Source organism: Choloepus didactylus, chromosome 15 (assembly GCF_015220235.1).
Source record: "Choloepus didactylus isolate mChoDid1 chromosome 15, mChoDid1.pri, whole genome shotgun sequence".
Classification (NCBI taxonomy): Eukaryota; Metazoa; Chordata; class Mammalia; order Pilosa; family Megalonychidae; genus Choloepus; species Choloepus didactylus.
In genome coordinates, this window is record NC_051321.1 from 14,242,308 (window position 1) to 14,263,517 (window position 21,210).

At 44.5% G+C, this 21,210-nt stretch overlaps 1 protein-coding gene across 1 annotated transcript; it reads left to right on the top strand.

Moving 5' to 3' along the window:
- The first annotated feature begins 10,085 nt into the window (after window positions 1–10,085).
- On the top strand, window positions 10,086–18,876 carry PRDX3 (peroxiredoxin 3). The gene is made up of 7 exons (XM_037804032.1): window positions 10,086–10,207; window positions 11,297–11,432; window positions 13,449–13,590; window positions 14,192–14,327; window positions 15,430–15,533; window positions 17,574–17,739; window positions 18,117–18,876. Exons 1-7 carry the CDS (start codon window positions 10,172–10,174, stop codon window positions 18,168–18,170), a joined length of 774 nt encoding a protein of 257 aa, XP_037659960.1. The 5' UTR covers window positions 10,086–10,171; the 3' UTR covers window positions 18,171–18,876.
- The last annotated feature ends 2,334 nt before the right edge of the window (window positions 18,877–21,210 follow it).

Here is a 21,210-nt window from a genome sequence, read left to right on the forward strand (position 1 = left end):
TACGTGGGATCAGACACCCAGGGAAGTGAATCTCCCTGGCAACGTGGAATATGACTCCCGGGGAGGAATGTAGACCCGGCATCGTGGGATGGAGAACATCTTCTTGACCAAAAGGGGGATGTGAAAGGAAATGAAATAAGCTTCAGTGGCAGAGAGATTCCAAAACGAGCCGAGAGATCACTCTGGTGGGCACTCTTATGCACACTTTAGGCAACCTTTTTTAGGTTCTAAAGAATTGGGGTAGCTGGTGGTGGATACCTGAAACTATTAAACTACAACCCAGAACCCATGAATCTCAAAGACAGTTGTATAAAAATGTAGCTTATGAGGGGTGACAGTGGGATTGGGAAAGCCATAAGGACCAAACTCCACTTTGTCTAGTTTATGGATGGATGTGTAGAAAAGTAGGGGAAGGAAACAAACAGACAAAGGTACCCAGTGTTCTTTTTTACTTCAATTGCTCTTTTTCACTCTAATTATTATTCTTGTTATTTTTGTGTGTGTGCTAATGAAGGTGTCAGGGATTGATTTAGGTGATGAATGTACAACTATGTAATGGTACTGTAAACAATCGAAAGTACGATTTGTTTTGTATGACTGCGTGGTATGTGAATATATCTCAATAAAATGATGATTAAAAAAAAAAAAAAATTAGCCTTCACAATTGGAGGAGCTTCTTGGTAAGGGAAGAGGCTTTGAAAAGCAAGAAAGGGCTCCCCATTAGAGCATTCCAAACCAGGACATCTGCCATCCACCCTCATGCCACCCCCTGAACCTCCCCTCCAACACCTCTCCCTCCCAGCCTCCCTCCTCACGCAGGTATGTCATTTTTCCCACTTGGGAGGGATCAATGACAAGGCAAAAATTGAGCAACATCTTTATTTTTAGCACAGTCTCCTGCCCCACCTCTACCCAATCCCTCGTCCTCTGCTCCCCAGCACCCCCAAGCCCTTGGGGAAATGAAAAGCAGCTTCTTATACAAGATTTGGGGCTCCAGACCCAGGCAGTCTTTACAGAGCAGGGAGATGAGATCCATCAAAATGCTTTGAAGACTAAGTTTTAGTGTGTATGTTACGGGCTGTGTGACTTTCTGAAATATTGTTGGCCAAAAGAAGGCACAAACTATTTAAGCAGACAGTATTTTTTTTTGTCTCCTGTTACTGTAGAGGTGGAGGAAAAACTCGTCTGAGTGGGAAGAAATTTCTTTAGTTTTGGGAAACACTTTGGGGGGCTTTTTGTTATTCAAAAATCAAACCAACTTCCTACTCTGGAATGGAGACATTGACAATGATGAGTTAAACTCTACTGCATAATACTGTCCTCATCGAGGGAGAGCAGATCTCTGGAGAGTATTCTCTTTTGAGGGAGAAGCAGGGAGGAGGGGGCTGGGGTGGGGAAAAAGAGACCAGCTCAAGGGCACTTCATGTAGTGTCCCCCAGGTGAAGCATCGCTGCAACTCATGGGAGTTGCATTGCAAAGGAGAAAAATGATCCAAAAGGGGTCCCTATGGAGATGATAAAGTGTTGGGATCTACAAACAGGATAGCTCACATCCAGCTTTATGCTTTGTCTACATTATAATGCCTGTGGGTTATCTCTAAGCCTTCAGTTTAAAACAATTGCCTGTCTGTTAGGTGGCCTTGGGGAATCAAGAGAAAGACATGGGACCACCCTGGGACCCAGAGGGATGTGCAAAAAGACCAGCAAAAACTTGTGGTAAGAGGTGAGCTGAGAAGCCCAGAGCAGTTGTTTGCAGTGGAATGGATACCTGAGGTGAAGAACATGTCTAGGATCAATATGGACAAAATGTAAAGATTCTTTAGGGATTCCAAGAGGTCCTGGGAGTGGAGAATTTAAAAGGCTGGACTGCTTGCTAATCTGGGCTAGTAGGGGCTCTGGTTGTTGGACTTTTGGGCACCAATGGGTAGTGACTTTTTGGTAGCTCAGGGTGTCGAAGCAGGACCTGGTGATTATATAAAGTATCATCATTCCCTCTTTCCTTCCTTCTTCCCTTCCTCCCTTCAACATTATTGAGTAATTAAGAAGCATACATAGTTAGGAACCATGAGAGAACACCAAGGTGAATGAGACATGCAAGCCCTGCCTTTAAATGGCTTCTGGGCGCGTAGGAACAACCAGTCACACATACAAGAAACTGGAACAGCAGACAGATCAACAGACGTACGGAAGTACAGAAGGATGTTTTAACCTGTTTGGATCAGTGTGAGCAAAGCAAACCGCTTAGAAACAGCTACTTTCACTCACTGTGGAAGGAGTGTAAATTGGCACAGCCTCTCTGTAAGGCAGTTTGGCTAACATAATAAAAAATCATAAAAATACAGACAACCCTTAGTCAGAGCAATTCCACCTCTAGAAATATACTCTAAAGAAACAGATAAGAACGTGTGCAAAGATTTGAGTACAGGGATTTGTAAAGATTACGTTATTGATAATAATGTGAAGAAAACATTGAAACAACATAAATGTCCCCAATGGCAGATTAAGTAAATTATGGACTGTCTATATAATAGAGTTCTATTCAGCTTAGATAAGATGATAAAATGTGAGACTGATTTTTTTAAAATTATTATTATTCTCTTTTTCTGCCTGGTTGAAGTTTCTTATTTTTTAGTAATGCACACAAGTTGCTTTTGTCATTAAAAAACAAAACAAAACATATATGCATGATACCTGCAGTTTAGAGGAGGAAGCAGCCCCTTGAATCCAGTTGGGGTTTTGGAGCCTGAGAGGAAAAGCGCATTTTGGGAGCCTGGGAGGCTGAGGCTGGAGGCCAGCAGTGGACGTGAGGGCAGGGCAGGGCAGGAAAACAAGGGTGAGCAACTGCAGGCAGAGGGAAGAACGGGTGCCTGGGGAAAGGGGAGTCTTCTGGTATAGCAGGGTTGTTGCATTTAAGGAAAGCCATGGGCTGGAAGCCAGGGGTGCGGTGGGGTGAGTAGGGATGTAAAAGTGGGAGACGTGTCAAAAGGAAATAGGAGCCATCTGGAAAGGCCTCCCACTGGTCATATCTGAGCTAATCTGAGCACCAAAACAAAGAATGATAGTAGTGGATTATAATCCATTGAATGAAAGAGAAATCCACATGTCCATATTGTAGAAAGAATAAAGCCTTACATTCTAGTAAATATGGAAGGAGCAATGGAGTTGGAAAATCATCAATGGGTGGTAAAATTACTGGGTGAGAGTTTGATAAGCACTCTGATATTTATATAGTCTCAAAGTTTCTCCCTATGAATTGATTGCAACACCACCAAAAAAATAGTAACTTTACAGTGGAGAACACCACCTTAACCAAATGAACAAAGCTAGCATCACCAGTACGGGGACAATCTAACATCCTGAGCCGCCTGAGATGCCCTGAGAAGGACACGGCATCCCTTCAGTAGTATTCCCACCAAAAATGTTTAACCCAAACCAATCCTGATGAAGTATCACACAAAGCAACTGAGGGACAGTCTACAAAAGAGCCAACCTGCATCCTTCAAAAATATCAAGGTCAGGGGCGATAAAGAAAGACTGAGGAACTGCTCCAAATTAAAGGAGACCAAACAGATAAAAAAAAATTGAATGCAATGTGTGATTTTGGATTGGATCATGGACTGGGGGAGGAGGGTGGTGAGCTATAAAGGGCTTTATTGGGACAACTGATGAAATTTGAATATGGACTGTGGATGAGATGATAGTGTTGTATCAGTGTTAATGTTACTGATTTTGATCATTGCAGTGTGCTTCCTAAAGAAGAGAATGTCCTTGTTCTTAGAAAATATAGTCTGAAGTATTTAGGGACTTGAAAAGAGTGAATTAGACAGTCATTCAATCTGCAAACTAGGACAGGCATCAGAAATGATTAAGAAATGAAACATGATTTATATAAGAGCTTAAGGCCACAGTAGAAGGTTTGTGATAAAAGTCACAGGATTACTCACCAAAAGAATCATGTTGATGATACTGTCATACACGTTTAGGGAAAGGAGAGGTCACTTGCAGCTGGAGAGTCAAAAGAGGCCGCATGTGGTGTGAGGTTCTAGCTGGGTCTTTAGCGATATTTATCCACATTTACTAGATGTCCACACCTGCAGGCACTGTGCTAGGGGCTGGTGAAATACTGGCTGAGCCAGACAAGCAGGGTTCTTGCCCTATTAGGGCTTCTGTTTTAGGGGAGAGGCTAACAAATACGCAGTCACCAATCAAACTGACTTTAATTATAAGGACCAAGGCAGAATAATGGCCCCCGTGATTAGGGAATTCCTTTCTGTGGCCTAACTAAGGAGGAGCAGCTAGCCAGCACTCAGTGAGGGCCGGAACATTCCAGTCAAAGCACACAATGTACCAAGCTGAGGGTTGAGTGTTGGAGAACTGAAAGTAGACCATTATGGCTGGGGCAGGGAATTGGGGGTGGGGGGAGCCCAAAACACATTGTCTTAAGAGTAGGCAGGGGTGCAGACTTGCAGGGGTGCAGACTGTATGGGGCCTTGAAGGGATTTGGGTTTTACTCTAATGAAATGGGAGGCCACCAAAGAGTTTCACCTAAGATGAAATGATCTGGTTGGTGTTTTAAGAATCACTGTTGAATGGAGAATGGATTGGGAAGAAGGCAAGAATAGAGGCAGGGAGACCAGTTAAGAAGCTACAGGGCCCAGCAAGAGAGGGGAAAAGGGGAAGCAAACAGAGTAATGAACTTCTGTAATGGCTCCAAATAAAGTTATATGTACAGTTACAGAGAGAGATGGAAAGAAGACGGCATTGGTCTTATAACTTTGAACCTGGTCCCCATGGTCAGATTCCTCTGGCTGGAGTGTGTTAGGAGTAAGTATTGCTATCAAAATCCTGCAATTCGCCTGTGGCTAGCATTTGGCACTGCAGCTTATGCAGTGCTGTGTCTTACTTGGGGCCCCAGAAGGAGACCTTGAGACAAGGGTTCAGATGCAAGTAATTTGAGGGATTCAGGGAGCACAGGGAAGAGAAAGGGAATAACATAGGGAAGGCAGCCAGTGAAAGGCGTATTATTAAATTACCTCTGTGGGTGACTGGAGCTTGATCTTGGGGGAGACTCAGGGAAGTACTTAAGATGTCCGTCCTCTCCCTGCCAGAGGAGGGGAGCTGGGCTATTTCCACACCAACTCCTTCCCCTCAGCATTGCTGAGGATGGGGTGTTGATTCTCTGGCCCTCTGACTTGCCGTGGGCAGGGGCAGAGCAGCTTTCCACAGTTCTGAAGAAAGCCCTCAGCATAGAGACGTAGATAACTGGCCGATGGAAGTTTCTGGAGCCCAAAGAAATAACAATATCGGAGGAATTCCAGACAGACACAGTCTGCCCTACTCTGTGTTTCCGGTTTTAAACATGCCTCTCATGGCAGAAGTGACCCTAAACTTCTCTGACCCCCAAGAGACCCTGAAAAACTGTGAAAGAATTCCAGGGGAGCCTGGAGCTGGGTGGTGGCAGTGGAGGTGAAGGGTTTGGGGAGAGAAGTGGCTGTTGGGGAGAAGGGAGGGGTTGGAAACCAGGACTTCTCTGAGTTTCTGGTTTGAAGCATTATACATGGAAAGCCATTTACCAACCTGGGGAAGACTGGGGGTGGGGAGTGAGGGGTGGCGGCAAGGAACAGGTTTGAGGGGAGAAAACAAGAGTTGGGTTTTGTGCTTGTTAAGTTTGAGATACGTGAGACACAGCAGCAAGTGGAGCTTGGCAGGCCAGTGCTCAGAGGACAGGCCTGGGCTGGGACACAGGCCGGGGACTGGCAACAAAGAGAAGGTGGAAAGAAGCTCAAGGCTAAGAAAGCCGGGCAGAGAAGGGACCTGCACTGCACATAAGCAAATGTCAATTGAGAGTTTACTGTGTGGCAGGCGCACTCTCTCTCTGGGCTTCACAATACCTCCCGGGAAGGGTGTGTTCTCACACGGAGATGTTCAGATTCTGAAAGGTGAAATAATCCACAGGGGCTTGAACTGACGCCCACCCTCTGCCTGCCTTGGAGGAGGTGAACTTGGAGGAGCATAAAGGCATGCAAGAGGCTGCTAGGGGGGCAGATTAGAAAGAGAGGCCGCTGCCAGGAGACTTGGCTCAGCTTTGAAGCTTCAACTTCCCTGAAGCCAGGAGAGAGCCGAAGCCAGGTTTCCTCTTCAATGGGAAAAGTAGAAAATGCGAGTGCTTTTTGCTGTGGAAAGAGGAAGAACTCAGCAAAACCCAGAGTGACGTTTGCCATCTCTAATTGCAGCCCCAGCTACCAGAATGTTAACTTGTGGTTCCAGAGCAGTATTTTCCTAATCATCATAAAAAGTAGCATATATCTTCTCATTTGCCTTTCTCTCGACTAGGTCCAAATTTTTTTTCCCCAAACTCAAAAGGGAGTGTTTCAGTTATTTTCTATTCTTTTGGTAATGAGGACAAGGTCAGTTCAGCTTTTTTTTTCCTTTAGGGGAACAATTTGTGTCCTTGTTGTGACAGCTCGAGAAAGCAGAATAAAAAGATCTTTTTATCCAGAATGAGTGTGGAATGTTTTGGCCACCATATCAGACGTGGCTTATTCACTCATTTGACAAACTTTTTCTGAGCCCTTGCCATCAGCCAGGCAGTAGTCTAGTCATTGGGACCACAGAGATGAGCAAGACATGAGCTCTACCCTCAACAAGTTCACAGTGTGGTTAAGACCCAGACGAGGCCATAGAAAATTCCAACACTACATGACAAGTGTAATGAGGATGAGAAAGGCACGTGCACAACACTTTGGAGGCTCCCAGGAAGACGGTCCAACCCAGACGGATAGGGGAGTAATCAAAGAAGACTCCTAGATGAGATGGTCATTCCTACTAAGACCAACTGCTGATTTGGGTGATATCAAATACCAGTAGTGGTTATTATGTGCCCTAGTTTCCAGGGCTGCCATAACAAATGACTACACCCTGGGTGACCTAAAACAACAGAAATTTATTCTTCTTCAGTTCTGGAGGCCAGAAGTTCAAAATCAAGGTGTTGGCAGGGTCATGCTCCCTCTGAAGGCTCTACTGGAGAATCCTTCCTTGCCTCTTCCAGCTTCTGGGGTTGTAGGCAACTCTTGGCTTTCCTTGGCTTGTAGACACATCACTCCAGTCTCTGCCTTGCTCTTCACATGGCATTTTTCCTGCTTGTTTCTCTTCTCCTCTTCTGATAAGGGTACCAGTTAGGTTGGATTGGGACCCACCCAATTCAGTATGACCACATCTTAACTTGATTACAAGACCCTATTTCTAAATAAAGTCACATTCACAGGTGCCAGGGGTTAGGACTTGAAATTATCTTTTGGGGGGACCATCACATTATATTTTCTTGGAATGTGAAAACCCAGGACACTGCTCCCTCCTGGGGGGATGTCGTTGACTACAATCTGGGATTAGCTGGAGCCCACCCACTTTGGAACTCTGAAGAGGCCATTGGAAGGCTCTCTTAGGAAATTCCCTCTGGGACTTTGTGCCTGAGACTCTAGGACACCTCATTCTGTTTCAGGTAAGTGGGATTACCAGAGCCCAGGAGAACCCCAGGAACGTGAAGAGCTGTTGGTTCTGATGGTACCTGAGCCAGTGAATCCTTTTGTGACTAGAGGTAATCTATTTAACCACAAGAAGGGATAAGAAGTGAGTCTTCGTCTCCAATGGCCAAAAGACCCAGTACTGGGCTGCAGAATTGGGCCTCTGCTCGGTGGGAGGCAGACAGTAATGCTTTGTGAACATGACTAAAATGCCTATGTGAAGAATGACTATTGAATGATTGAGATTTATGGAGCTAAAATTTACTTGAGCTACACTGAGGGAAAAAGCAAGAAGATACTTCAAAGGCAGTAGATATTTAAGATGAAAATTAAACCATTTATTAAAGAGAACATTAAAATGTAGCTTTGGAAAGAGAAAGCTACCCCCCCCCCATATTTTCCTGACTTGAGCTATGGCAGCTAAGTATTTTAAATCTGCAGCAGGAGGGAAAAGATGAGAAGATGAGAGTGCAGATGTTGTCATCTCACAGAATGACTGGTGAAATGGCACTGAGGCTGAAATTCAGGTCAGCCACAAACCCTGGCTGCTCAGGTGTGAGAATGTTCTGGGCTCTTTTTCCAACCAGATGGTTGGCCTTGGGAAGGTCTCTCCATCTCTAAAAGTCTTAGTCTTTCTTGTTTGTGAAATCCCTGGGCTACACTACAGTATGATTTTGTGTGTGTGTGTGTGGGTGGGTGGGTGAGGGGGATTCCTATATCTTTCTTTTTTTTTTTTTTTCATTTTTTATTATGGAATATAACATATATACATAAAAGTGATAACTTTCAAAGTATAATTTAAGAAGCAGGTAGAGAGCAAATTTCAAAGAATGTTCTGGGTTACAGTACCATTGTTTCAGTTATTTCCTTATTGTGAAATATAACATATATCCAGAAGGATGATAACTTTCAGAGTATGATTCCTATATCTTTCTTTCTTTCTTTTTTTTTTTTGAGGTACAATTCATATAACATAAAACTAACCATGGTAAAAAAGTATAATTCAGTGGTATTTAGTACATTCACAGTGTTGTGCAACCATTACCTTTACCTAGTTCCAAAACATTTTCATCACCCCAAAAGAAAACCTCATATCCATCAAGCAGTCAGCCCCTTTCCCCCAGCATTTGGCAACCACCAATTTACTTTCTGTCTTTTTGGATTTACCTTTCCTAGATATTTCATAAAAGTGGAATCCTACCCTATGTGACCTTTTGGATCTAGCTTCTTTCATTTAGCATAAGGCTTTTGAGGTTTACCCAGGTTGTAACATAGATCAATACTTCATCCCTTTTTACACCCGAGTAATATTCCATTGTTGATATAGTGTGATTTTAGGCTCCAATGTTATTATGAGCCCCTTTCCGTTAAACCAAAATGAGCACCAAATAAACACAAGGCAGATGCTGAAGGTAAGTGTTTGCAAAACATGTGGCCCCTCACTTCTAAGGCAGTCCTTTCAAAGCAGAGTTCTGGGACCCAGGGTGGTACCTAATGGTACCTTGAGATAATTTTAGGAAATACATCGCTGGGGGAGCAGAGAGCAAAACAAATAACATCAAATCACAAAGTAAGAAAATTGTTCTCTTTTCAATTCTCTTTAAATCCTTTGGATTACATCAAGGAGAAAGAAGGTCTTATGTGATGCTAGAATGTTTCTAACCACCTCTCTTAATTCAGACTTTTGGGCTCAGACTTTCAGCAGATAACTGAATCTAGTTGGAACTTAATAACATTGTGTTTTAATGTGTTTATTTTTAATTATCTTCTAATTACAGCAAGTGATAAGGTTTTTCCATCTAAGTTCAAGATACAACATTTCCTTTCAAATAAATTCATTTAAGTTTTAAAAAGTGAATCAAGTGAAAGACAATAGTAAATAATATACAGGCAATATGCAGATTTGAGAAACTGACTAAATTAGTAGTGGAATGACCAGTGTTTGCCAAATACTGATTTACAGATTGAAGATTGTCACATTTACGAAGTGTAAGGCCACCAAGAGATTTTTATTTATGCTTGATGCAACTGCTTCAAAGTACCATGCTCACCACCAAGCACTTAGCTTTACTATTTGACTAAAAACACATTTTCAGTTTCTCCTAATTCTCCAGAATCTAGGAGAAGCCAAAATGGAAGCCAACACATCACCACAAAGCTTTTCACAACTAAGCCTTGATATGTTGGATCCACTTGGCTTGCTTATTTATTGACTAAAACTGTATTAATAATTAATTTAATTTCATACAGAAACCAGAAGGCTCTACCCAAGTCCTAACCAGGAAGGGGATCCTTTCACCTTAGTGTTAGAAACAGTAATTCACCCACACGAAAAACAGTCAGTAGCAAATAAAGAAATAAATAACCAGCTCCTATCCTGAATTAGTCCTTTTTAGGTTGGAGCGATAAATAGGAAGCATTCAACTACTCAGAGGCCATAACGAGGATTTTACCCACAAAACCGGGGCCGAAGGGACCATGTACAGTCACACGGGGAGGGTCCCCAAACCCGGGGGAGAGAGGTGGTAATTCCGGGTCCCGCCCCGCCCAAAGCCCGCCTTCCCTGCCAGGCTCCGCCCCCCAGCTGGCCCCGCCCACGCTGTCTCTCTGCCCCCGCCCCCTCTGCTGCTCTGTCCGCCGCGCGCGTGGAAGATGGCTGCTGCTGCGGGAAGGTTGCTCCGGGCTTCGGTAAGTGGCTGCCCGCTGGGAACAGGGACACTGCGGTGGCTCCGGGAACGTGCTTTCCACGCAGGACCACTCTCCTGCGCCCTGGGGGACATGTGTCCTTCTCGGAAGGGACCAACAGGTAACGGACCTAGCAGGCCTCCTCAAGGGAATGCTCCCTGCGCCTGCGCACAACGGCCCCTTTCCTTACACCACCCCCTCCGCGTGGCCCCTTCCCGGAATCCTCCTCGCTGGGGGTCGAGGGTCCCCAGCGCCCCCTCCACCTAAGCACCTGGTCAGGGGCAGGCGTTCTAGCTCCGGTTCTGTAACTGGCCCTTTGACCTTGGACAAGTGGCTTCGCCTTTCTGGACCTCAGTTTACTTTCCTCACTTTGAAGATGGAGAGAATGATGCCCATTTCATCCACTTGGAAGCATGTGCAAAGTGCTCAAGTAACAAAAGGCACCGTTATGGCCACACCCACCCCACCCCCGGTCTGGACAACTGCTGTTTCCCTGCTTTTTCTGCCGGCAAAGCCTTAAGCTCCCTCTTGCCACTGCCCCTCCAGTGGGATTCAGCGCCGGCTCCTTCTCCCTGAATCATGTTAGATGTTAAAAGTTGAGCAAACATTTCCCTTGAGCCCTGTCCAACATTCGTCAAAGGCTGAACTTTGCTCTACTTGTTTGCTTGTCCGTGGGGCTGGCGGGCATTGCCGTATCTGAGGAAAACCTTGAGACAGTAGAACAGGCTCAGCAGATAGTGTTGAAGGGCTTAAACACACAAAGCCTGGCCAAGTCCCTCTGTTTTTTTTGTGTTTTTTTTTGTTTGTTTTTTTAACCCTTCCTGTTGTTTTTAAGAGCATGGAGTTTTTGGTTTTTGAGTCTTTATGTTCTTACAATTCCCTTCTGTCTTGCAGTCTTGAAGGAGAAGGAAACAGAAGGGATTGTTAAGAATATGGAGATTCGATCTGTGCTTGCAGAGTTTGGGGTTTGGTATTTGGTTTACAGGGATAAGGACAGCTGGGGCCACTATGGGCCCAATGTCCTTACAATGGGGACTGCCCTCAGCCACCGTTCCCAAAGTATTTCCTAATGTAAAGTGTTTCTCTTTCCAGATTACCCGACATGTGAGCGCTGTTCCTTGGGGCGTTTCAGCCCCTGCCACCCTTAGACCTGCTGTTTCTGGAAGAAAGTGCTTGGCAAACGTAGTGTGGTCTGGTTATGGACAAGCAAAATTTGCCTTCAGCACCAGTACGTGTTGTTATGCTTTGCTTCGACCGAGATAAAGGAGACATAAACCTCCATCTCTGGACCAGGGGCTCTGAACCTGGCTCTACATTAGACTCACCTGGGGAGCTGTTTAATCTGTATGTGTGTCCCAGTCTCACTTCAGACAGATTAAATTAGTATTTGGGGATGAGCCCAGGACATTTGTATTTTTTCAAAGTTCCCTGGGTGATTCTAATATGCTAGTCAGAATTGAGAATCATTCCATCACATTTCCTTGTTGGTTTCCAGTTTTTAATGTTCTGTCATGCTTTCCAGACCTGACATGTGTGAAGGAATGTAAGGTAATTGGGCAGCTTGTGGGGAACTTGAAAAGGCAGCCCCTCTAAAGGCATCCAGAATCGAGCCTTTGCAGGCTTCAGTTGGCCACTTAGGAACCAGACCAGTCTAATGGAATCCACCTTTCTCTGAGTGACGCATAGCTGTTTCTTGAGATTGACACCTCATTCTCCAGGATGTGGCCTCTGCTGGGATCAGCCTTGGATAATGAGTAGTATTTGAAAATGCCTCCTTTACATTTGTCCTGCCTTTGAAAAAGCATATATTTAACATATCATGGTTTGGGGAATGTATTTTAGCAAAATCTCTGTTAGTGATGAAATGTTGTAAGTAGAAATTTCACAATTTTACTACCCCTGAGTTTTAAAAGAGTTCTAGTAGTGATTGGTTCCACAGGTTTAACATTTCTCTCACCACTTGTCCCAAACCCCCTGCCCCCACAGCTCCCCCTGTTTCTGTTCATGGCAGCCCCCCAAAATCAAGTGTCCCCAACACACCAAAGCCCAGGTCTGGGGACACTTGATTTCCTTTATCCCCCTTCCCAAGTACATGCAAGACCTCTCCAGTTTTGACACATCTCTTGCGTCCATTCTTTTCACTCACCTCTCTCTGCCACACCCCTGCCTTCAATACCTGTCACATCGATAACTGAAATCGCCTTATGACATCAGTCTAGCCCTCCCCTGTCCCTCTTGTGTCTGACTTACCTTCCTAAAAGCAGCTGTCCCATCTTGTGTCTTCTACCTAAAAACCTCCAGTGGCTCCCTGTTCTCTCCATCTACGAAAACTCATCAGCCTGATACTTAAGGACCTTACAGCTGGGCCTTCAACCATTCTTGCTTGCTTCGCCTCCTGCGGCTTGTTCCCTCCACACATGTACTCTCTTGTTCTAATCAAACTGTGCCACAAGCTGTGTGCCGCACACTCCCCGTCTGGACTTCTTCCTGTCATGCCGTTTCCTCTGTGCTATTTGCTCTGTCCCTTTTAGACTTAGCAAATCCAAACCATCTATGCAGAATCCATCTCCAGTCTCATGTTGTATTAGTCTCCTAGAGCTGCCGTGACAAAGTACCACAATTGGAGTGACTTTAAACAGTGGAAATACTCTTACGGTTCTTTACGCTTCTGGGGGCTAGAAATTCGAAGGTCTCAGCAGGGCCCTGCTCCCTCAAAACCTCTAAGGGAGAATCCTTCATTGCCTCTTCCAGCTTTTGGGAACCCCAGGCGTTCCTTGGCTTGTGGCTGCATAACTACAATCTCTCCCTCCCTCTTTCCTCTTGTGTCTCTATCCAAATGCCTCTCTTCTTACAAGGACACCAGTCTTATTGGATTCAGGGTCCACCCTAATCCCAGGATGACCTCATCTTAACTACATCTGTGAAGACCCTAATTCCAAATGAGGTCACATTCTGAAGTTCCGGGTGGACATAACTTTTTGAGAGGACACTATTCAACCTGTACACGTCTTTCTTAATTCCATCCTACTATGTTCTATCTTGCTTTTTTTAGTTTCCATAACACTTTGGCTTGAATTTGTGTACAGTTTAGAACAATGGAAGGGAAAAAAATTACCTAAGATGTGCAGTTGAAATGAACCTTTTAACTGATTTAAACTGCTAATTAATGATTGTGAGTGGTTTAAATAAAGTCACATAGGTGCTTGAATCAGCAAATGATGGATACATATGTATTTTTTTTCAGGTTCCTCAAACTACGTTCCTGCTGTCACCCAGCACGCGCCCTATTTTAAGAGTACAGCTGTTGTCAACGGAGAGTTCAAAGAACTAAGCCTTGATGACTTTAAAGGGAAATATTTGGTACTTTTCTTCTATCCTTTGGATTTGTAAGTGCAATTTCTCTGGTGCTTCAGTGTCATTCTGAGAGCAAGCAAAGAGCCCTGCTGCAGAGCTGAAATTGCCTATCTCTGCTTATTCTTCCTGCCAAGGGAAGGCTACTTTCTGGCCCGTTATCACTGATGGCCTTGATTACAGCTTGCATCCCTAGCTAATTTACAGCTGATGAGCTTAGCAGGTGGAGCAGCATTCCTGTCAATGATGGATTTTAATCTGGTTGTATCTTATGTACTCGGGAGCAGTAGTTCCTTTAAGCCAATCTGTGAAGAAGTTTTCAGTGGCCTAAGAAAAAATGAGAAAAGGATAACAGAATGAGTTTTTTTTCTAAAGCTAAATTTATTTAAATACAAATTTTTTCTTTATTCTGTTTGTTTTTTCTTTTAAATAAGATTCCTTAAATAAAAAGCTGATAGGAGTTAGTAGCTTTCAATTAGAGTAAAACTAGAGTATCTTTGGGACAGGGAGTCCAACGAACATGGTTAACCATTTCGCCTTTTTCACCCTTAAGTGAATTGAACAAGTCTTTGGGATACTTATTGCTCAAATTTTAAGTTATATTCTCTAATGACAGTGTCTGCCCTTTTTTCCTAGCACTTTTGTGTGTCCTACAGAAATTGTTGCTTTTAGTGACAAAGCCAATGAATTTCATGATGTGAACTGTGAAGTTGTCGCTGTTTCGGTGGATTCCCACTTTAGCCATCTTGCCTGGATAAATACACCAAGGAAGGTATAATGTCATTCATCCTGCATTTGTACTTAGGATCTTAAACACTGAAAAGAGCCCATAAAAGACCATCCTAGACATTGGTAAAGTGTGACAAGTCTGTAACGAGCTATTTGTACCTTCCCTACTGGGAAATCTGTGAAAACTCTGTATCTCTCTTGAGATCAGGAAAATGCTGCATATATTTTTATTCCCCACCACACTTGTATTTTTTAAGGTACAGACAGGATGGAAAGCAGGCAAGGGGGGTGAGGAAAACAGCTGTGGTCTGTTGCCTTCCCTGTTACCTGTACTCTGGAGATTCCTGTACCCTGCAGGGATTGTGGGATGTTGGCTGGGTTCTCTGATTTCACTGTTTTGCAAGATCAGTATTCTTGCCTAAAAACGTGCTTGGGGTAATCGGTTATTTCTAGCCTGTATTGCTGAACTGTTGCCTTAGTTTGCCAAGACTGCTCTGACAAATACCACCCGATGGGTTGGCTTCCATGGTTTTGGAGGATAGAAGGCCAACACCATGGTGTGGGCAGTCTGTGGTGTCCCGGCAGTCCTCTGTCACATGGCGACCTCTCCTTTTGTCTGCTCCTCTGATTTCAAGTGACTGCACCCAAATTTCCTTTGCATGTAATGACTCTAGTCGTGGATTAAGTGTTCCACCCTGATTCAATATGTCCTTATCTAAAAAGGATCTTCAAAGGTCCTGTTTACAAATGGGGTCACACGCACAAGACTGGGGGTTAGGACTTGGACATGTCTCCTGTGGGGCGCATGACTCAGTCCCCAACAACTATCAGTATCAAATTATTCAAAGTGTTATTTTGTCCCTCTTCCATTTTTAGGCTCCAGAAATTAGTTTTGAACAAAAAGAATGCTTTAAAATTAAATAAAGAACAGTCTGTAGTTAGCTGCCTCTGCCCCTTTCTACGTAGGACCTGGAGCAAGTTACATCACCTTTATGTGCCTCATTCTGCTCGTCTGTAAAATGGCAGTGGTGTAATATTTGCTGCAGGGTGACTATGGGGATGAGATGAGTTAATTTATGTTACATGCTTGAGAATGTTGTGAAACTGCTTAGTGTAACACCCCGTCATGTTTGCATTTCTATTAGAACGGCGGATTGGGCCACATGAACATCGCACTCTTGTCAGATTTAACTAAACAAATATCCCGAGACTATGGTGTGCTCTTAGAAGGTGCTGGGCTTGCACTAAGGTAAGATCCTGTTCCTTATGACCTTAAAATTGTTTGTAATGTTCAGCATCATCCTCGTTCTTAGGGGATTTATACAGACCTTGGTAAAGCATTTAAAAGTGAAAAATCCGTAATATTAATCTGTGAATAAGCACTGATGAAATGCCTCCCGCCTGGGTTGGCGTCTCTCTGAAATGGCTGAGACGCGTGTGCCCCCTCCACCACCCCGGGCCTCTTTCTGGAGAAACATGTCAGTGTCTTGATGGTTGCAGTGCTGCTTCTCCCTAGCCATCCAGGAGCCACTTCCATGTACTTCATGGGGGGCTGCATTCCTGGCAGGAAAACCATCAGACTATTTGGGGAAGAGGCAACCAGCAGGGTAGAAGGCAGTATCCAGAATAGTTAAGGTCTTGTACAAGCTCTGGAATCAAACAGACCTGAGTGGTTTTTTGCTTTGTTTTTTAACTCAAATACTTAATTTTGTGACATGTGGCAAGTTATTTAGTCTCTGAGTCCAAGTCTTCCCATAACTAATGAGGTTTATTTAACCATAAATGAGAATACACCTCACAGGTTGGTTGTGAGGAGTAAATAAGGTGAGTCATCTAAAGTTCTTAGCATGGTGCGTGGTAGCTATTGTGATAATCCCTATCCCAGATTGTCATTTCTGCCCTCATTCTATGCTGTAACATTTATTCATTATCCTGTGAAGTCTTTCAGTTTTGTATTCAGATGCCACCTTCCTGGAAGGGGTGGGCACTTAGGCCTTACAGCTGGCATCTTGATGGTCCCAGAGAGCAGGCGTGAAGGAGGAGTTGGGGGAAATTTACCTCCAGGAAGAAGAGGGCCCTGACCTGATCTGCCTCACAGTTTGCTGGGGGCTGGCTTGAGCCCAGCTTGCCTGTCCACTCCAGGAGATGACCTCTGGCCTGTTCCTCTTGGGTTAGACCTGGAATTTGAGTGCTTGTAGCTTGAGCCTATTTAACTCCAAGGAAATTACCATCTTTCTCTAATAAAAAAGTTGACAAAGAGGGAGAAATAAAGAGTGCTGGCTAGTTTCCCTTTGGGATCTCCTTCCCAGTGGGGTCTCGATAATTTCGCAGCTACTTCCATGGTGGCCTCAATATCAGGATTGACAAAGGAGAGAAGCTGAGTCTGGCTTGTAAGATAAGGCTTTCTCTCTGCAGTTACCAGGCCCTGCCCCATCCTAGCCCTGTGTCTGCTTTTAGGCGGTAGATTCCAACTTGGCGCCACCCCACAGGGGTACCAGGACTAGTCAAGTCCCCAAGTGCTAGGCCCAGGAGGCAAAAGCACCTTTTATTCCCCCCTGCCCCCCCCCCCATTTTTTTTTTTATTAGAGAAGTTGTAGGTTTATAGAAAAATCATGCAGAAAGTACAGAGTTCCCATAGAAGCACCTTTTTACCTTGCGAGTTTTCTCCAGCTTGCCTTTTCCCTGAGTGATTAACCGTTGAAATGCCCACATTAAGTCCCTTTTAAGAGGAACTGTCTTCCTCTGGGTTACACATATCTGCTTACATCACAGTACCACCAACACAAGTACAAAAGATACACACAGACCACTGGTCAGGTGTGTCATCTCAGTACATTCCTTCTAAGTGATGAAAAGTGATGGGCTTCCTTTTTCCTTTTGATTTCTGCTTTGCCTCGACTTTAAGGCCAGTAAATTCTTTCTGCAAAGATTTTTCCATGGGATTTGCCCCCATTTACCCAATTATTTGTTCATTTAATGAGTATTTATCAAATGCAGATAAAATACAGCTCTGTCCCTTCCCATTTGCCTGTGATTTCTTGCCAGGATTGGATACAACCACCCAAAGAATGCTTGCCACTAATAAGTAAAGAGGTCTTCGATCTCTCTCGTTCAGTAACTTTCAGATACTGGTATGGAATTCAGAGCACAAGTGTGAATTTGGTGGACTGGTTCAGTCCGCCTTGAGTTTAACACTGTATTAAGGAGTGTTAAAGACATAAAAGGGTAGAAGTTAGACTTCCTAGTTCTGCTACTGTTGAGGTACTAATGAGAATAAATTCTGATGCAGAGGTCTCTTCATAATTGACCCCAATGGAGTCATCAAGCATTTGAGTGTCAATGATCTCCCAGTGGGCCGAAGCGTGGAAGAGACCCTCCGCTTGGTGAAGGCATTCCAGTTTGTGGAGACCCATGGAGAAGTCTGCCCGGCAAACTGGACACCAGATTCTCCTACAGTAGGTTGCTTTTCCAGAAACAGTGGGCTTGAGGGTCCCAGGTCCTCACTGCCTCAAGGGGTGCTGGCTTGGAATCTCCTTGAAGTCCCCTCCCACTACCCACCCCTGGAGCAAGGGTGTAGATGGTGGGCAAACGGGTGAAGCTGCTGAGGGACAGGGGTAGAGGGTTTGGGGACCAGGGACCAAGCAGGCTATTGGGATGCTTTGGGAAAATGTTAATGTAACTTTCATCCATGTGTCTTAAAAGAAAACGGACCAATCTTAAAAAAGAAATAAAATTAACAATCTCTTAGGTTAAAATTGGGAACTTTTAATTTACTTTTGAGACTAGTATTATAAAGTCACAGTTACCCACCAAAATGTTTTTGTATTTTCAGATCAAGCCAAATCCGACCGCTTCCAAAGAATACTTTGAGAAAGTGAATCAGTAGATCACCCTGTGAAGACCTGCAACTTCTTGCTTTTCACACCAGAGAACCACAAATTGGAACCCACTTAGCATTTCAAAGATGATTGTTTATAGAAAGCAGGAAAAAACTATTATGCTTATGTTCATAAATATTGCTCTAAATATGTTTTTGTAACATTGGCAAAGGCTTTTTAAACTTGATTAGTTGCTAATCTAAGGAGTCCTTTATTTGTAACATCCTAATGACTGGCTCTTTTCTGTAGAATGCCTGTTTCACCCACTTCTTGGATCATGTCTTCAGTGGGAAAAGGAAACACTCTTCTTTCTTAGCCTTACTTGAACCTTTGTATACACCAAAGTAGTACAGCAGACCTTTAAAGCTTGTGATCAAGTATCCTGAAATTTACTTCTTTAATTTCTTTGTATTAAACTGAATTTTCTTTTAAGATATCAAAGATCATAGTTTCACATTTTTAGCATCAGCTGTCTAATTTAACTTCTGCAGTGGATGTATATGTGATTGAAACAAATGTAAATTGCATTTAAAAACACTTACGGTAGCAAAGTGATATGTACCCAATCATGCATGTTCCTAACCGAGCTTTGTAGTTTACAGAGTTATTTTACTTTTTTTATTTGTTAGTTGACTTAGTGTCTATACATTTCTGGATATCGATTGGGTGTGATTATTAAAGATATTTATTGAGTCCAGGGGTTGCATTTTGAAATTTTCTTTCTTGACATGTTCCATGGGAAGTATATAATAAAAAATAAACATATTTTAAAATATCTGGCATTTTGTACTCCACCAACTGTTGGTTTAGCTTAGGTTCTATTTTTCCTTACCTGATTGTATCAACAAACATCAAATGAGCATTTCACTGGGGGCCACACAGGTGGATTAAAGGCTGGCTCCTCGGTCCAGGAACTCAGATGCGGGGATGAGAGAGACATGGAAACATTTATTCATTACTTCAGTAAAACCTTGAGGGCCTACCAGGTGTCAGGCACTGTTCTGGAGGCACAAGAGTGAACCAAAAAAAGACAAATCTCTGCCTTCATGCACTTAACATTCTAGAGTGGAACATAATGAACATAACAAAAATAAATATTTAGAAAGAAAATAAAGAGGAGCAAGGGCTAAACTAGAGAGTTGCAGATGTCCCTCTGGGTGGGTGTCAGGGATGGCCTTAAGAGAGAGTCAGTCCCTCCGGGTCTATTTTCTCCCCTGTAAAGTAAGCATAATTGGGCCTATCTCACAGCTTTGTTGAGGATCAAAGGAGATAAAATGTAGTAAGTGAGGGAGTTAGTCAAGGAGATAAGGGGAAAGGGTTCCAGACACAGGGCATGGCAAGTGCAAAGGCCCTGAGGTAAAGGCAGGCTCGGGGTGGACTAAGAATTGTAGGGAGGCCCATATAGCTGTATGGTGAAGGAGAATGGTAGTGGGGACCCCTACGAGCCTTATGGGCAAGCTAAGAATTTAAGGTTCTAGTCTGAGATGAGAAATAATCAGGATGATTTTGAGAAGAGGCATGACACCAACTTGTTCTAAGAGGATCACTCTGGCTTCTTGAGACCAAATTGGGGTCCAAGGGGGAGATAGGCCAGCTGGGCTGGATTTGTGACATATTTGGGGATGGAGCCAACATATGTAAAGGATATGGTGCAGATACACTGAAAGTAGTGGGAGTGCCGCAGAGGGGCCTCACCCAGCTATGGGGGTCAGGGAAGACTCCTGGAAGAGGAAATGACCTCTCCAAGGCGATGGAAAAGGCAAGCCAGGTGAGCATAGGGAAAATGGCTATACAGACAAGCAAAAGTAGTAGCGATGAAGTCTCATGAGTGCTTTCATGTTCCTGGGGTGACAAAGGTCAGGGGAGAATAGCCAAGACTGAGTGATTCCCATGTGCCCAGCACCGTGTTTCCTCATTCCATCCTCAACAAAACCCCTAGACAGGTACAAGTGTCCTCATTTTACAGAAAAGAAGTAGACTTGAAGAGATTGACCCACACAGCTAAACTGTGGTGCTGGGCCCCCACCAGGACTCCAGAGCCCCCCTAAACACCCCAAACACACACCTGGCTCCCAAGAATTCAACGGCTCGCACACAACCACCACCCAGAGAGGAGGTGGGGAGGTGGGGGGGAGCATAGCTTTCCCTGCAAACGGCCCTACTTGATCTGGCACTCAACAGAAGACCCTGCCATTTGCCCCAATGCTGAAGAAAAACTGTGGGACGAAGTGTGACAGGTCCCTCCACACTTATAAAGACCCCAGGCTTGGTTTAATACTTTGCTGTAATGGCTTGAAATTCTTTGGGTCTTTAAAAAAATGTTTACTGTGTTAATACATAGAACATAAAATTTCCTGTTTTAACCACATTACAATGTTGTGCTACCATCACCACTATTCACCAACAAAACTTTTCCGTCACTCTGAAAAGAAACTCTGTACCCATTATTAATCTTTGAGCACTGATGAAATGCCTCCTGCATGGGTTCTTTCAGAAATGGCTGAGACATGTATACCCCCTTCAGCACCCGGTGCCTCTTTCTCTGAAGAAACATATCCGTGTCTTGGCCACGGTGCTCGCTTCTCCCTAGCCAGCCAGGACTGACTTCCGTGGGAGGCCACATTCCCATGTAGCGCACGAGCTCTGGAGTCAGGCTGTCTTGAAATACTTAACATTTGTTTTTGAATAGAAATCCCACATTTTCATTTTGCACTGGGCCCCGCAAGTACGTAGCCGGTCCTCACTCTACCCAAAGCCGTGTACACTGGACGTTATTAGCAATCGGAGGGATTTTCGAGGGGAAGGTTCCAAAGCGCTACAGCGAAACGCGGAGGGCCCCACGCGCCGCCTCCCGGGGTCTTCCAGATAGATACTGTGTCTCGGGGGCTCCGACTGGTGACCCCTCCTGGGCGGGGGGAGCGCGGGGAGCGCGCAGGTCAGGAGGCGGAGGGCGCACGCGGTGACACGGGCGGCGGGGCGCGGGGCCCGGGGTCGGTGACAGGGAAGGCGGAACGCGCGCGGTGCCTGGGCGGGGCGAGCGTGCGGGTC

Bases quoted from the DNA above. Each gene is read 5' to 3' on its own strand.
- PRDX3 (XM_037804032.1), top strand. From the start codon at position 10,172: ATGGCTGCTGCTGCGGGAAGGTTGCTCCGGGCTTCG. The intron at 10,208-11,296 runs GTAAGTGGCTGC...TTCTCTTTCCAG, and splicing joins GAAGGTTGCTCCGGGCTTCG to ATTACCCGACATGTGAGCGC. The intron at 11,433-13,448 runs GTACGTGTTGTT...ATTTTTTTTCAG, and splicing joins AAAATTTGCCTTCAGCACCA to GTTCCTCAAACTACGTTCCT.